We start from the raw sequence: 16820 nt of genomic DNA on the forward strand, positions 1-16820 counted from the left end.
CATAAATAAACCCACTCTTTTTAAACAAAAATTTTCACTGTAGGTTAGGTGTTAACAAGGTAACTCCATGGGTGCACTCAGTGTTCTAAGGTTTGTCACCCCCCGCTTCAGTTTATACTTGAAAATGATTCTTTTATTTACTTTTATTTTCTTTTGCTCTCTTTTATTTCCTTTTTATACCACAAAAGACAAGAAAAAAATCAGGAAAAACAAATGAAAACCCACCATGGAGTTAATATTCAAAGCCCCTGGGTTTATGCTGGTGGTGATGAGGAAGGGAAAGGGAAACATCCCAAACCAATCTCCAGAGTAAACACCTTTTTTTGCAATAAATGTTTGCCAAATGCTAACACAGGGCTCCGAGAAATATCAGGACTAAAGTACATCCATTAGCAGGAGTTTAGCAACTGCTTAAGGCCAACAGTGGGTGGAAGTTGATGCACTCTGCCTTGTAAACAAATTAGTTTATAGCCACAAACAGGATGACCCTTCTTAGCTAATATTATGAGTTTAGCTTGTTAAATATTTAACATTTACCCTTCAATTTCCAGTGTGGATTAAGCACTTCTCCAAACACTGGTGTCCCAGCAGCAGATGGAGATGCACAGCCCATTGCCCCGCTCTGGCTCAACTCCCTAAGAAATAAAAAAAAAACCTAAGATAAGTCAAAGAGGAAGCAAATGGGAGCTTTTAGGAAAGGCTTTAAAACTGGCTGCTTGCACTCATTTTTATTGACATTAATTTTATCCAGCTCTGCTCTGCATTAAAACAGCGATAATCAATTTAAATTTGACCAGATTGGACAGAAACAGGCAAACATTAGACAAACTCTTGCCAAAAACCTCTCTGGTGGCAAAGTATTTTTTCCTTCCACAAGCGGAGAGCCAAGGTAGGATTTTAAAAAAATCACTGAAAGATCCCACAAATCTCCACAGCTCCAGACAGGAAGGAGAGTGGGAAGAGAAGAAAGTATCTCAGGATTGCAACTTTATTTCCAAAGCCTGGATCAGAAATCTGCACCAGATTTAGCCAAATTTAGTGGCAGGGAATGGGTTGATTTTTATGTGGCACACAGGGGATTAATATGGAATCCACAATTCTGTGTGTAAAATCCTTGCTTTTAGAAAATAAGCATTTTTAATACCATTTTGTCCATAGGTGATTTTTCTTAAGGGTGTTTTGTCAATTTTCCCTCCTAAAATCCTAACCCCACTCCTTTTAGCAGCACTCACATTTCCTCCCAAGCCCTGTGAAACTTTTCAGCTGCTTCAGCAAGCCAGAAATATCCCACAGCTAAATTCAAAACATTCCCAGAGACATTAAAAAATTCCTTAAATGCCCAATTCCCTGTGTCCCAAGATCCAAAATTCCCCAAATTCCCCCATTTCTCAGCACAAACAGGGGATATCAGAGAGGCTGCCTGGAGCTGTGTGATAACAAACAGGGAGGATGTTTGGAGGTTGTGCTCTGTCATTTTGGACTTTTTTAATCCAGGAACAATGGGGACTGTTCTCTCTGCTGGTGGCTGCGGTGAGGAGCTGCAGCTTGGGTAGGATCCAGGGATATTCCTGGAATTGGAGCCACTGAAAAATCTCAGAACAGGAATCTAAGACACAGCAATTCCTTGTGTTGCCTGACATTGTGAAGTGTGGCTGCTCTAGACACTCAAAACCCAGAAAATGAAGCAAAAAATCTCATTTATTGACCCTTCCAGAGCTTGTTTTCATTATTCTGGAAAAGCCAGAAAAGTATATAATAGTATAAAGTATACAATTATTTTTATATCATGCATATAATTATTTTTATATCATGTATACAATTATTTTTATATCATGCATATAATTATTTTTATATCATGCATACAATTATTTTTACATTATGTATTTTTATACATTATACTTAATTAAGCCTTGCACCAACTCAGTGTGCAGGAAAAGGAGGGTTTGGAGCATCACTTTGGTGATTTGATCTTTGATTTGTTCCTGCACAATCAGTAATTATCACTAAAGGAACGCTGATGATCCTTTCAATAACAGCCCTGGAATTTCGGCGTTCTGTTGATTAATTAGTGTGACAAATGAAAGCGATGTTGTTAATTACTGTAGCTTGTACCGCACATGGAATTCCCAAGAATTCCCTTCCAGAGCCGTTTTCCTCACTTTCTGTGCCCTCAGTGCTTTTTGTCTCTTCCTCCCCCAAAATCAGCTGAACCCTCCATCCCCCCAGACATTATTTACACGTAAACATTATTATTTTATTATAAATTTTATTATTAAATTATTATTAAAATCATCATATATTTTATATAATTTATTCTATAATGTAATATATTTACTAGTTATACATATAATTATACTATATTCTATATTATTTATACTATAAACATATATTATTTATTATATTATTAATAATAATATTATTTATTATAAATTTTATTATAAATTAGTCAGAACACATTTTATTCTTTATGTACTAAAAGTTATTTAGAAATGACTCTGAAAGAATCCAAGCACTTTATCCCCCACACAGAGATTTTCCCTCTGTCTCCAAGGCAGTAACTCCCATTCCGGGAGCCTTTCCCCTCACAAAATCCAACTTTAATACATTATTTGGTTTTTCTGCAGGTGAGGTGGATGGGAGCGCGGGGACCATGCCCCCCGGGCAGAGGCAGAGGCGGAGCCGCCGCCGGGCCGGCCTCGCCCCGGGCAGGGCCCCCCCGGCCCCGTCCGCGCTCGGCTACTTCCACACGCTGCCCCTGGAGATCTTCCAGATGGTGCTGAACTACCTCTCGGGTCAGAAACGTCAATGTCCGAAAATTCCCACATATATGTATTTTATGTTCAAATTTACAAACCCTTATTATTGAAAATATTGTCACTTTTAAGTAGTTGAAATAATTTTATGTGATCCTTAGATCTGCCAGCTCCTAATTACTCCAGTTCTCTGGCAAAGCAGATCAACATGAACTAATTTCTGTTTTATTTATAAATTTACAAACCGTTATTATTTAAAATATTGCCACTTTTAAGTAGTTAAAATAATTTTATGTGATCCTTAGATCTGCCAGCTCCTAATTACTCCAGTTCTCTGGCAAAGCAGATCAACATGAACTAATTTCTGTTTAATTTATAAATTTACAAACTGTTATTATTTAAAATATTGTCACTTTTAAGTAGTTGAAATAATTTTATGTGATCCTTAGATCTGCCAGCTCCTGATTATTCCAGTTCTCTGGCAAAGCAGATCAACATGAACTAATTTCTGTTTAATTTATAAATCTCATTTCTTGGCCTTGTTCTTCTAATAATTTTATGTGACTTCAGCTCTGAATTTTCAGCTTTTTAAATATGGAAAACCAATGACCAAAACTGCAATGATATCTGAACAATATACATTTGACAATCTATTTGAGGTTATTTTCTCCCTATCAAATGTGAAAATTATTCCTTAATCTGCCAGCTCCTAATTACTCCAGTTCTCTGGCAAAGCAGATCAACATGAACTAATTTCTGTTTAATTTATAAATCTCATTTCTTGGCCTTGCTCTTCTGAAGCCAGGAGCAGCCACTGAGTGGTGCTGAGCGTTTTTCCCTTGCCGAGGGGATTTAGGAGCGTCCCGGGCTTTGCTTTTGCAGTGCAGGACATCAGCATGCTGAGCATGGTGTCCAAGAGCATCAGCGGCCGCCTCATTAATTACATCTGCACCTCATCAGGGAGCCGCCGGCTGCTGCTGCAGGACTTCCACCCGCAGCTCCCTGCCCGGGGAGAGGGAGCCTCCATCCTGGAGCACTACAGGGCCCTAGGTGAGAGAAAAAGCACTCCAAGTTCCTCTCCTGGCAGCTGTGTTAGCAGGGGAATGCTGAGGATGTGGCCAAAAATAGAGGGGGTAAAGGATCACTTATAGAGCTGAGGGATTGTGTGGAATTCTTCTGAAATTTCTGAGTTAGGGGAAAAAAAATCTGTGTGCTGCCTTCTATGGGTGTCCCAAAATTTCTGAATTATGGAAAAAAAAATCCTGTGTCCTGCCTTCTATGGGTGTCCCAAAATTTCTGATTTATGGAAAAAAATTACTGTGTGTTCCACCTCTTCTGGGCATCCCAAAATCTCTGATTTATGGAAAAAAAACCCAACCAAATAAAAAAACCCAAAACCAACCAACCAACCAACCAACCAACCAACCAACCAACCAAACAAAATTTTTACTCTCTAGGTGAGAGCAAAAATCACTCCAAGTTCTTCTCCTGGCAGCTGTGTTAGCAGGGGAATGCTGAGGATGTGGCCAAAAATAGAGGGGGTAAAGGATCACTTATAGAGCTGAGGGATTGTGTGGAGTTCTTCTGAAATTTCTGAGTTAGGGGGAAAAAAAATCTGCGTCCTGCCTTGTATGGGTGTCCCAAAATTTCTGAATTATGGAAAAAAAATCCTGTGTCCTGCCTTCTATGGGTGTCCCAAAATCTCTGATTTATGGAAAAAAAGTACTGTGTGTTCCACCTCTTCTGGGCATCCCAAAATTTCTTAATTATGAATAAAAAAAACCAACCCACTGTGATGAAATTTCTGAGTTAGGGGGAAAAAAATCTGTGTCCTGCCTTCTATGGGTGTCCCAAAATTTCTGATTTATGGAAAAAAAATACTGTGTGTTCCACCTCTTCTGGGCATCCCAAAATTTCTTAATTATGAATAAAAAAAACCAACCCACTGTGTGTTCCACCTCTTCTGGGCATCCTAAAATCTCTGATTTGTGCAAAAAAATCCTGCTTGTCCTGCCTTCTCTAGGTGTCCCAAAATCTCTGATTTATGCAAAAAAAACAAAACAAAACAAAACAAAACCATGTGTCCCTCCTTCTCCAGGTGTCCTAAAACCTCTGAGTTAGGGAAAAATCCAGATTTATGGAAAAAAATCCTGCTTGTCCTGCCTTCTCTAGGTGTCCCAAAATTTCTGATTTATGGAAAAAAAAATCCTGTGTGTCCTGCCTCTTCTGGGCATCCCAAAATCTCTGAATTATGGGAAAACCCTTTGTGTCCCGCCCTCTTCTGGGCATCCTTTTTCCCTGAAGAGGCAGAGGAGGATTTTTTGTGTCCCTCCTTCTCCAGGTGTCCTAAAACCTCTGAGTTAGGGAAAAATCCCCTGCCTGTCCTGCCTCTTCTGGGCATCCCAAAATTTCTGAATTATGAAAAAAAACCCAAAAAACCACTGTGTGTCCTGCCTCTTCTGGACATCCCAAAATCTCTGAATTATGGGAAAACCCTTTGTGTCCCGCCCTCTTCTGGGCATCCTTTTTCCCTGAAGAGGCAGAGGAGGATTTTTTTCCCCAAATTCCCTCTTTTTTTTTGGAGCCCGGCGCTGGAATTGCAGCAGGAACTGAGGCTCCCAAGCCCGGGCAGCCAAGCAAAGCCTAAGTTTAAAGCTTCAGTTTAAGCCCGGCCTAACTCCGGGAGGCCAGCACAGCCTGCCCTGCTGCTTTTAAACCAGATCCACGTCGTGGTTGTGCGAGGAGAAAATGAAATTAAAACGTCCTTGGGTCAGTTTTTATTGCTCCCTGTCAGGTGGAAAAATCTGCATTTGACAGAGAAATAAATGCCAGGGTGAGATGGAGAATTGTAAAGAGGGTTGAACTGCAGGCATTAAGTAAAGGCATTAAATACATTAAATAAAAGCTTTGAATCCATTAAATAAAGGTGTTAAGTACATTGAATAAAGGCATTAAATACATTAAATAAAAGCTTTGAATCCATTAAATAAAGGCATTAAATACATTAAATAAAAGCCCCAAAGACATTACATAAAGGTATTAAATACATTAAATAGAAGCATCAAAGCCATTAAGTAAAGTGTCAAGTACATTAAATAAAGGCATTAAATACATTAAATAAAAGCACCAAAGGCATTAAATAACAATGTTAAAATCCATTAAAGGTGTTAAAATCCATTAAATAAAGGCATTAAATGCATTAAATACAAGCACCAAAGCCATTAAATAAAGACATTAAAATCTATGAAATAAAGGCATTAAATACATTAAATAAAAGCCACAAAGACATTAAATAAAGATGTTAAAATCAATGAAATAAAGGTATTAAATGCATTAAATAAAAGCACCAAAGCCATTAAATAAAGGTGTTAAAATCCATTACATAAAGGCATTAAATAAAAGCACCAAAGACATTAAATAAAGGTGTTAAATACATTAAATAAAAGTGTTAAATACATTAAATAAAAGCTAGAGACACGTCCCTCCTCCCATCCCTCCCCACATCCCTCCCTCCCCACACTTCTCCCATCCCTCCCCACATCCCTCCTCACATCCCTCCCCACATCCCTCCCCACACTCCCCCCATCCCTCCCCACATCCCCAAGCACTTTCCCTCCATCCCTGCATTTCCCCTGAGGATGCCCCGGCAGGGTGGGAGCACCCCCAGAGCTGAGTGTGCCCCCCTGTGCCCCAGGGCTGCTGCTCAAGAGGTGCACCCTGCTGCTGCCCACCAGGGACAGGCTCAAATGTGTGCACAAGGTGCTCTCAGGGGTAAGTCTGATGGCAAAATTCTCTTCTTCTTAACTTTTAAAAATTATTTTTAAAAATCTATTGTATTAATTATATTTTAATATTTACATGGATATTTATATTACGTTTTAAATTTTAATATTATTATTATAATTTTAATAATCACAGCAATTAAATCTTGGCTAATTAGGACAAACCAGTGCTGTTTGCACTTGCAGGTTTCCTGTTTCAAGCTGAATGGCTGTGCCAGTCCCCTGCACTGCCTGGGGCTGCAGTGCTATGGGGTTTTCTTACAGGTACAGTATCCCCATGCACACAAGGCAAGTAGCATGAAGAAAGAAAAAAATCAGGCATTTTTCTCAATTAATCTGTGTTTTGCAAGATTTTTTAAAGTATAAACTGTTTTTTGGAGTGGTTTGGGGTGGTGTTTGTTCACACAGTTCTGGTGCTGGAAGTTGCTGATTTGACTGCTGAGGATTTCTTGGCCTGGATTTCACTCTGGGTTTTTTAATTTTCAATTTATTACCTAAGAAGACAGGGGAGAAAGGGAGAATTTCATCACACAGCTCAAAATTCCCAGGTCAAGAGCAGAAATGCTTTAATTTCCAGGGAATTTCCACACATCAAAGGCCAGAACACTTTCTGTTTGTGGTAGCTTCAAATGAATGTAAACCAAACATAAAAATTAAAATCCTGTTTTAGAACAGCAGGTGGTTATTAGTGCTGGGACATTTTATAACAAATCCCTTCCACATCACAGCCACAAATCAGATTTTGGGACACTCTCAGCAGTTTTTCATTCTGGGAGGCATCAGGCTGACAAATCCCTGCTTTCTATTGCTTCAAACCATATTAAAAAGTTTATTTTCTGACCAATTTCACTATCAAGTCCTTAAACACCACCTGATGAATCCCTGCTTTCTATTGCTTCAAATCATATTTAAAAGTTTATTTTCTGACCAATTTCACTATCAAGTCCTTAAACACCACCTGATGAATCCCTGCTTTCTATTGCTTCAAATCATATTTAAAATTTTATTTTCTGCCCAATTTCAGTACAAGTCCTTAAACACCACCTGATGGATCCCTGCTTTCTATTGCTTCAAATCATATTTAAAAGTTTATTTTCTGGCCAATTTCAGTACAAGTCCTTAAACACCACCTGACAAATCCCTGCTTTCTATTGCTTCAAATCATATTTAAAAGTTTATTTTCGGCCAATTTCAGTACAAGTCCTTAAGCACCTCCACTCCTCCACGACCCTTCCCTCCCTCTCCTGAGAGCCTGCGGGATAAAATCGTGTTTATCTGCTGGGAGATTGGCATTGGGAGCCGAATTTCTGCTCATTTTCACCCATTTCCCTCCCCTGCAGATGCTGACCGCGGGCTGGGATGAGCTCGAGTGCCACCGGGTGTTCAACTTCCTCTGGGAGCTCAGCAATTTAGCCAGGAAGGTGCAGACGGTTGTCAGCAGCAAACCAGGTAACTGAGCAGCCCCAAAATCCCCAAAAAAAGTGTCAGCACAGCCCCAAAAACCCCAAAGTGCCAGGCAGGAATGTGGGATTCGGGGTGGTTTGGCTCGGCTCCTGACTCTGCTGGGAGTTCTGGGGGCACCTGCAGCAGTTTTGGGCTTCACCTGATGGGCACTGCTCCTCAAAAGCAGAGAAAAGTGCTTTTGTCTCTGAAATGATCTGTTTTGAGAGGTCTTTAGGGATTTTAAATCACGCCATTATCAACCCAAAGCATCACTTGTTCTACACATCAGTTGTGGATTTGAGTCTTTCCTACCCCACAACAAAGAAGTCGATGGGGAAGGAATAAGAGATAAAAATTCGGAATAAAATGAAGCAGTAAAAAGTGAGGTTTAACGTTCCTGAACCCCAGCACCGATGGGAAAGGAATAAGAGATAAAAATTCGGAATAAAATGAAGCAGTAAAAAGTGAGGTTTAACGTTCCTGAACCCCAGCACCGATGGGACAAATGCCTCTCAAGAAATTCTCCCATTTCTCTCGAAAATTTCTTGAAATTCCCCAGAACAAGGAATTTCTGAGCAACATTCCCTCCACATCCCCCTTCCTCCCAAACCCCAGAGGCTGCATCCACACACCCCACGACCTAAATTAGGCCAAAACCACCAAAACTCACGAAGCAAGAGCCGCCCCCGAATGAACCCCTTTCCAAACCCCCCTTTTCCCTCGCTGCGAGGGAGCCGTGCAGGGAGCCGGGCTGGGCGCTGCTGATCGCGGCCCTTTCGGCAGGCAGCGCCCGCAGGCTGGAGCTGCGGATCCGCCTCTTCTGCCGGGGGGTGCTGCTGTCCCCCGGCAGCCGCCGCAGCGACTCCGCCTTCTGGCTCACCCGCATCCTCAAGCCCTGGCCCATGGTGAACCAGGCCCGCCTGCTCTACATCATCTTCGGGCCCGTGTCCTCCCGCGACGGTGAGCAAAGGGCGGCCCCCGGGGGGATATTCTGGCTGGAAAGCCCAAAAAATGGGATTGTGTTGGAGTTGTGGAGTCATGGAAGGGGTGTGGGTGGAAGGGAGATAAAAGCTCACCCAGTGCCAGCCCTGCCATGGGTAGGGACACTTCCCACTGTCCCAAACCCCATCCAGCCTGCCCTGGGACACTTGCAGGGATGAGGCAGCCCCTCACCACTCTCACAGGATCCTCCCACGAGGAAGGAAGAGAAGGAACTCCTTCCCAAGACCCAATCTGAACCTGCCCTCTGTCCATCTGAAGCCATTGCATTGCCTGGGAAAAAAAATTGTTCTGCTCAACCAGGCATCACTAACACACAGAAAATATATAAATTATACACACAAACACACATGTAAGTTACAATTCAATGAAGGAATTAAATGACACCTCTGTTCCTCCATTCTCCCCTGCTTGGGGAGACTTAAATCCATCTCAAAGAAGAACCCATTTTCCTGAAGGAAAACAAGTTTTCTCACTTAATTATTAAACCTGAGTTTCTTAAAGTTTGACTCACTGTCTCTGCTGAAATGACAGATGGAAAATAACCACAAAACCTCAGTGGTGTCACCTGAATTCCTCTCCTCTGCCTCAGTTTAGCACCTTCCTTGTTTAAAATGTCACTTACCAGCAGTTGTGATTGATATATCACCCAGGACACGTGGTCTGGCAGAAAATGATAGAAGGACCAACAGACGAGAGCAGTCTGAAGGGTTTAGCTGATGCAATTAAGCTGCTGTATGGTACAGAAGCTAGAGAATGGACAGCAGATGATGTTATCAGTCTTGTGGATGAGCTGTCAGGTGTGTTTTTGCCTTTCTCATTAATCCCTGGGATTCTGGATCCTCACGTCCTCCAAACCCAGCTGGGTGCTGCAAAATTCCTCTCAGTAGCTGTGTTTAGGTGAAAAGCCACCACACTGGGAAGTCAGGCTGGCATGAGACAAACCCACTTTGTTTTACACGCCCAGGCTCTTTCCCCATGGAGAAATCTTTTAAGAACCCATGCAAACCTTTAAAACTCAATTCTTGCCTTGAATTATTCAGGAAATATTGTGCAAACATGGAGTTTGCTCAGGCAAAATTCTCCTGAGCTTTTTTCCCAGCTGCACTGAGAGCTCTGGCTGAGGTTGTGTCCCAGAGTTGTGGAGAGCTCCAACCACCACTGTAGGGATTATTGGTGCAATTTCACTGCTCCCTTACTGACCCAGGGATGGGGCAACTGAGAGGTGTTTTAAAAACTTTTATTCTATTTTTACTTTCATGAGGAGGCAATACAGATGTTACAATTCATGCTATCACAATCAGAAGCTATTTCTTAATTACAATACACTATAAATGTTTTTTACCCTCTCAGCTTTAGTCACATTACTAATGTGTTGTAAATGCCTTAAAGCTAATTATCTAAAATTACTCCTTTATGTCTTAGTACAATACATCTTTCATAGTTCTATTTCTCTAAAATATCTAGTCCTATTTATAAGACCATAATTTAAAACTTATTTCTAGTTCCATTTCTCTCTCAACAATGTGTCTTATTCTATAGAATATAGAAAATTATATTCTATAGAATATAGAAAATTATATTCTATAGAATATATTATTCCATAGAATAATTCTATAGAATATATTATTCCATAGAATAATCCTACAGAATAAGGGTGCTTCCCTGCCCTAAGTTACCACTTCTTATCTCAAATTTGACATACACACTATGCAAACCTTCTGTCAAGGTCTGAGAGTTTTCCATAAATCCATTTCCCACAAGAGGTGACAGAATCCTCTCTCCCCCATTCCATAAATCCATTTCCCACAAGAGGTGACAGAATCCTCTCTCCCCCTTTCTGAAGTGGTGCCCCAGGAGTGGCTGATGGAGAACAACGCTCGGCTGCTGCTCCTGAGTGGGAACAGCATCTGCTTCACCTTCCTGGCCAGCAAAGCTGTCAGTGGCAGAGCTGTGGAGCTGGCCAGGCTCATGGTCTTCATGGTTCTGGTGAGTACAGCTCAGCCTCTTTGCCCCACGTTTGCTGCCTCAGGCTGCAGAAGTTTCCCCCCACACATCAGGAATAAATCCAGCCTGGAGCTGGGAGCTCTTCCAGCTCTCTGCTCCCTGTCCTGCACAGCCCTGAGGAGAAGCAGCACCAGCAGAAGGGTCAGGAATATTTCTCTGCCTGTCCTGAGAAGTCCTGACCCCCAGGAGAACACTGCTTTTAACCTTTTTAATCCATGGAGAAAGCTTCCAAGACTTTGGGATGAATTGGAATCTCCTGTGTGTGAAATAGATAATAAGGTAGTTTATCACAGGGTGAAAAACTCAGAGTTTTGGGGTTTCAGTATGGAGGTGGAGAGAAGATAAGATGGAGGATTTGGGGCCTTGTCTGATCTCCTGCTTGTTCTTCATCTCCTCCATTTTCTGCAGTGTTGGTGGCACTGAAAGAGCTGCACTGCAGATGTTGCATGGACAGACAGATAATTATTGGTAGAAAGGTAGAAATAAAATACATTCTAAGAGTTAATTGGACAAAACAGCTTTAAAAGACCTTGCACCTGTGTGTCTGGTGACCTTTGGTGCCTTCTCTTTGTACTGTGAGATGTAGACAGGGTGCTGAACTGTTGATAAGAGAAAAATAAACAGCAACCTGAAAAAAAAAAAATCCAGTTCATCTCTCAATCCTGGCACAGAACTTTTTTGGGGTCTCCCCATCAGAGGGGTCCACAGGGAGGGTTTCCACAGGTTCAGAATTCCCTTTGTGCCAGCAAGAACAACCTCTGTGTCCTCATCACAACCCCTGATCTTCCAGGCCTTGGCACAACTGATCACAGAACCAACAGCAAACGCTAAGATTTGATCTTGCATCATAAAAACTGTGCTTTAAATCCTTCCTCTGCCCTCCAGGTGTGTGAGAAGGACCTGTACTGCATGGACTGGGCAGTGAAGATGATGCAGAAGGTCTGCAAGGTTTTCAGCACTCCCTGGGAGAGGAACAACTTCCTGCAGTGCCTGGAGAACTCCTTTGCCCGCATGCTCATGGACATGCTGCAGGCAGTGCTGGCTGGTAAGGCCGGGCCTGGGCCAGCTCCTGGAGCCAGCCTTGGCATCCAGAGCAGCCTGGCATTCCCTCCCTCCCCGGGCAGGGCACTCCTGCAGAGCCCCAGGGGTCTGAGAACATAAAATCACACATTTGCAGAATGGGTTGGGTGGGAAGGGGCCTTGAAGCCCATCCAGTGCCAGCCCTGCCAAGGGGCAGAGGCTGAGGACAAACCCCAGCACAAAGCTCAGGCTGCTCAGAGCTCCCTCTGCTCAGGGGGGTTCACCTCCTGAGCTCAGCTGGGTCAATTCCTCCATTTCACTCCTTTTTTGTGCCCTGCCAGGGGAGAGGGATGAGGAGGACAGCAGCTTCCTGAACCTGTTCCACCTGATGAATGCACAGGCCAACTTCCACAAGGAAATCCTCTACATGGCCATGGGCAGCACCAGCAGCACCTCCTGAGTTCCACGGAGCCCTCCCCTGTCCCTGCTGCATTCCTCTTCCTTTTCCTTTGAACTTTTCCAGAGAAGTCTCAGATTATTTCTGAAATTCCCATCCCAGTAAGAGCTGGGGTGGCAGAGGTTGGGCCCACCCTGCCAGGCCAGCTGAGTGAGCTCAGGGAGGGCTTGGGGAGTGGAATTCCATTCCATGTGCTCTGCTCCTCCAGGGAAGAGGGCTGGGAACACAAACTGCATTCTTTTCCCACTGTGCATGTTTGCACACACAATAAAAATGACATGGTTTCCATAGCTGGTGTGCAGACACCAACTGAAGCTCGTGTTGTCTTAGCCCAGAACCCAAAACATTCTGAGCTCTTAAATTTGTTTTCTCTTGGGAATCTGAGGAGAAAGGGAGGGATGGGATTTGAGGAGCTGCATTTTTCCAGCTTGCCAAGGTCTCTAACTCAGGCTCTGTGACAGAAATGCTCCACAGTTTGGACATTCAGCTTTAGGGAAAAGCGATTTCTGAAAGCAATTTGATCAACCAAGGCATTTCTTCCTCAATCTCCAGGTTTTATAAAGCAAAAGAAACTTCAAATCTCTCCCCCTGCCCCAGGTAGCAACTGTTGAAGTGTTTTAGGATTTAGCCAAGTTGAAGACACCCATTAAAGACATTAAATTAGAACACTGGTTCATTAAATGGATCCATTTAAATATTTAAATGGATAAATGTTTGCTGCTCAGAGTTGATTTTCTGCTCTGTTGCCTTCCAGACCAGCCCTGTGATGGCAATAAAAGGCACTCCCACTCTCTGTGCTGTTTGCAGCCTGCAGCTTCCTGAAGATCCGCTTTTCCCACCCGAACATTCCCTTCCCAAACCTCTCCTCAGCCCCAAATTTCCCCCCATTTATCTCGGGAATCGAGGGATCAGCTGCAGCGGCACCGATTCATCTCAGCTGCCTCCATCAGCTCGGGAAAGTTTGTGCGCCCCAAATCCTGGCTGCGTTTGTGGAATCCACAATTCCAGGCAGGATCTGCCTCCGGGACATCCTCTGGCGGTGGTGCCGGCAGATGGCAGAGGTGAAACCTTCCCTGAGCGCTTCAGCTGCTGGAAAAATCTGGGAACATCCCTTTTTTAACCCCTGGCTGCTCGAAGGTGACGTTTTAAGGACAGGGAAATTCCAGGCTCTGCTTTCCACTCCGGGAACCGAACGTGTCCGGAGCGAACCCGAAATTTGAGGAGAAAACAGCCCCGATGGGAGAACAGAGACGGGAAAACGCCGCCAGGAATCCGCAGCCCAGCTCCCTGTCTGTCCCTTCATCCTCAGGAGTGCTCCTGCTCCATAATCCCGGCAGGAGGAGGGAGCAGAGCCCGGCCCTTTGTGTGTCCCCGTCCCGCCGTGTCCCGGCTCAGTCCCGGCCAGGAGCAGCCAGAAATTCCAGCCGGGCACAAGGGGAGCCTTTATGAGAGCTCAGCCGGGGGAAAAGGGAGCTCTTTGATTCCCTGGAATGTCAGCCCGGCGCTGCTGCTGCTGCTGAATTATTGATGGCTTTATTAATTGTCATTAACTGCTGGGCCCTGGCACTCCCAGCCCCTTGGAAGGGACACTAAAGCCCATCCAGTGCCAAAGCCCATCCAGTGCCAGCCCTGCCACCTCCCACTGTCCCAGGGTGCTCCAAGCCCTGTCCAGGCTGGCCTGGGACACCTCGGGGATGGGACATCCATCCCTGGTGGCAGATTTGTGCCACATTTCCATCACACAGGACTTTCCTTCCCAAGGGGGTGAAGCCAATCCCACTTCCCTGCCCAGTCTGGGGTCAGCTGGGAAATGCCCCCAGCCCTGCTCCCTCCTTTTGCAGCTCAAACACTGACAGGATCCAGCTCCAGACCGGTGGGGACTTGACAAAAGGTGATTTTTTTCCTTTTACTGCCAAATTTTAACAGCTGCAGTGGAGAGTGGTAAAAGCCAGGACCAGGAGCAAATCCCCCTGGCAGGGTGGCAGGGCTGGGTGCTGGATGAGGCGTGGATGGGCACTGTCCCAAGGGGGTGCCAGCTGGGGACTTGACAAAAGGTGATTTTTTTTTCCTTTTCACTGCCAAATTTCAACAGCTGCAGTGGAGAGTGGTAAAAGCCAGGGCCAGGAGCAAATCCCCCATGGCAGGGCTGGGTGCTGGATGAGGTGTGGATGGGCACCGTCCCTGCCCTCTGTGCCCCCCTGGCTCCCTGCCACCCCTCTCCTGCCCTGCTTCCCTTTTCCCACCTTCCAGCCTGGGGCTGGGCCCTGCAGGAAAGGATTTCTGTGCAGGGCTGGCAGCTCTGGGAGGCCTGGGAGTCAGAGGAAAGGATCGCTCCTGGTTTCACACTCAGCTGAGTTTCCATTCCACGCATTCCTCTTTGCTCACTCTGCCCCCATCCCTGCAGATGTCGGCTGCACGCACGGCCCGAGGGAGGGGAGGTTATTGAGAACGCGATTTGTGCCTGTAGAAATTCCTCCCGGAATATTTCAGGCTCCTGATTCCCGGCTATATTTGGTGCTGGAGAGAGGCAGCAGCGTTTCCTCACCTCGGGGGCTCGGCGGGAGGGATCGCCCGGGCGGCTCCAGGAACGCCCCGAGGTGAAATCCCCAGCCTGGAGTTTCCCTCGGGAGTTTTACTGGCAGGAAATTGCGGCGTGGAGCACTCAGCTGGCAACACCGACCACATCCAGCATTCCCAGGCTCTGAAATCTCATTTTTCTCTCTCCTGAAAGTCACAGCTGCCCATTCCAGCATTTCCTGGCCCCCTGCTCTCCCTGGATCCCCTTCTCTCACCCTTCTCTTCTGTGGTGCTTCCAGGCAGAGCTGAAGGGGCACAAAGTTTTCCCCATTATGGATATTTCAGGTGTTTATTGTTTGAAAAAAATACAAAACTCTGTGAGACACCAGGAATGTGAAAATTTTGCCTTTGAGGAGGGGAAACTTTCAGTCACTGCCCGTTAGTGGTGGTGGGAGGGCAGGGATGGATGCAGGGCTTCAAAAAAGGACAGGAAAAATCCTCCTGATGCCCCAAACACCTCCCCAGGCTGGGGGGGAAATGAAGCTCTGAAATGTTCTTTCCATCCCACAGAAATTTCCATCGTGTTAAAAACGTTCCTTTTCCCATCCAAGGCCTCTGGAGCTTCCCCAAACACCAGAGAGGGACCCGAGTGAGGGGTGGGGAGGGGACAGGCTGCTGGGGACCCCTCCCCAGGGACAGCCGCTGGTGCTGGGGCACACAGAGGAGCCTCAGGCTGGATTTCCATCTCCGGCATTCCCGGGAATCCCTGGATCCCTCTGCACTGCCGGGGTTTGTCCCTGGAGCCGCTTCCCCCATCCCTGCAGTGACACCAGAGCCATCGTCCCTCTCCTGTGTCATTCCTCTTTATTCCTCTTTATTCCTCTTTATTCCACTCCCTGGACATCGCTCATCAAAAAGAGAAGCCACTTCCTAAAATGAAGCCCAGATGAGCGGCCTCGGGCCGAGGGGACGCGACACAAGGAGGGGACAGGACCCTTCCCATGCCCCTGGGGACACCGCGTGCGTCACCGGGAGCGTCCCGGGTCCTGGCAGGGGAAGGACACGGGTCCCGGCAGGGGAAGGACACGGGTCCTGACAGCGTGATTAGCCGGGTCCCGGCAGCGGGACAGCCCCTCGGAGCCCCCTCCCGTGTCCCCCCATTCCCGCCCCCGGCTCCGTGAGCGCTCCGCGCCGGGCTCGCAGGGGTTAACGCTGTTCCAGAAGGCTCCGAGGGCCGCGCACAGGGCGGAGGCTGCGGGAGAGAAGGAGAGAGGAGAGACCGGTGTGAGCCGGGCCTGGAGCTGCGGGAGAACAGGGGAGGGATGGAGGGATGGAGGGATGGAGGGATGGATGGATGGATGGATGGATGGATGGATGGATGGATGGATGGATGGATGGATGATGGATGGAGCAGCTCCGTGCGGGAACAGCCGCCCCCGGCCCCGGGAGCCTCCTGTGGCTCCTTAGGATGACGCAGCCGGGATCCCGCCCGGTTTCTCCCGGAGCTGCTCCATTTCTCCCCCGCTCGGGAGCAAAAGCCACCGGGCCGCGCTGCAGGAGCGGCTTTGCCAAGCGGGCTGATGGAGAACCGGGCAGGAAAAGCCCGGCAGGGAGAACCGGGCAGGGAGAACCGGGCAGGAAAAACCCGGCAGGGAGAACAGGGCAGGGAGAACCGGGCAGGGAGAAGCGGGCAGGGAAAACCCGGCAGGAAAAACCCGGCAGGGAGAAGCGGGCAGGGAGGACCCGGCAGCAGCTGCGCAGCGCCCGGGGCTGAGCGGCCCGCGTTGGAAAATCACCCCCGGGCCCCCTTCCAGCCCAGGCGGTCAAATCCAACAGCACCGA

At 46.3% G+C, this 16820-nt stretch overlaps 1 protein-coding gene across 1 annotated transcript; it reads left to right on the plus strand.

Moving 5' to 3' along the window:
• The first annotated feature begins 2737 nt into the window (after positions 1 to 2737).
• On the plus strand, positions 2738 to 12751 carry FBXO47 (F-box protein 47). Its single transcript, XM_039697333.1, has 10 exons — positions 2738 to 2792; positions 3636 to 3803; positions 6448 to 6524; positions 6722 to 6799; positions 7876 to 7984; positions 8762 to 8938; positions 9631 to 9777; positions 10824 to 10966; positions 11870 to 12029; positions 12346 to 12751. Exons 1-10 carry the CDS (start codon positions 2771 to 2773, stop codon positions 12462 to 12464), a joined length of 1200 nt encoding a protein of 399 aa, XP_039553267.1. The 5' UTR covers positions 2738 to 2770; the 3' UTR covers positions 12465 to 12751.
• The last annotated feature ends 4069 nt before the right edge of the window (positions 12752 to 16820 follow it).

This window comes from Passer montanus, unplaced genomic scaffold, assembly GCF_014805655.1.
Source record: "Passer montanus isolate IOZ18808 unplaced genomic scaffold, ASM1480565v1 scaffold117, whole genome shotgun sequence".
NCBI lineage: Eukaryota > Metazoa > Chordata > Aves > Passeriformes > Passeridae > Passer > Passer montanus.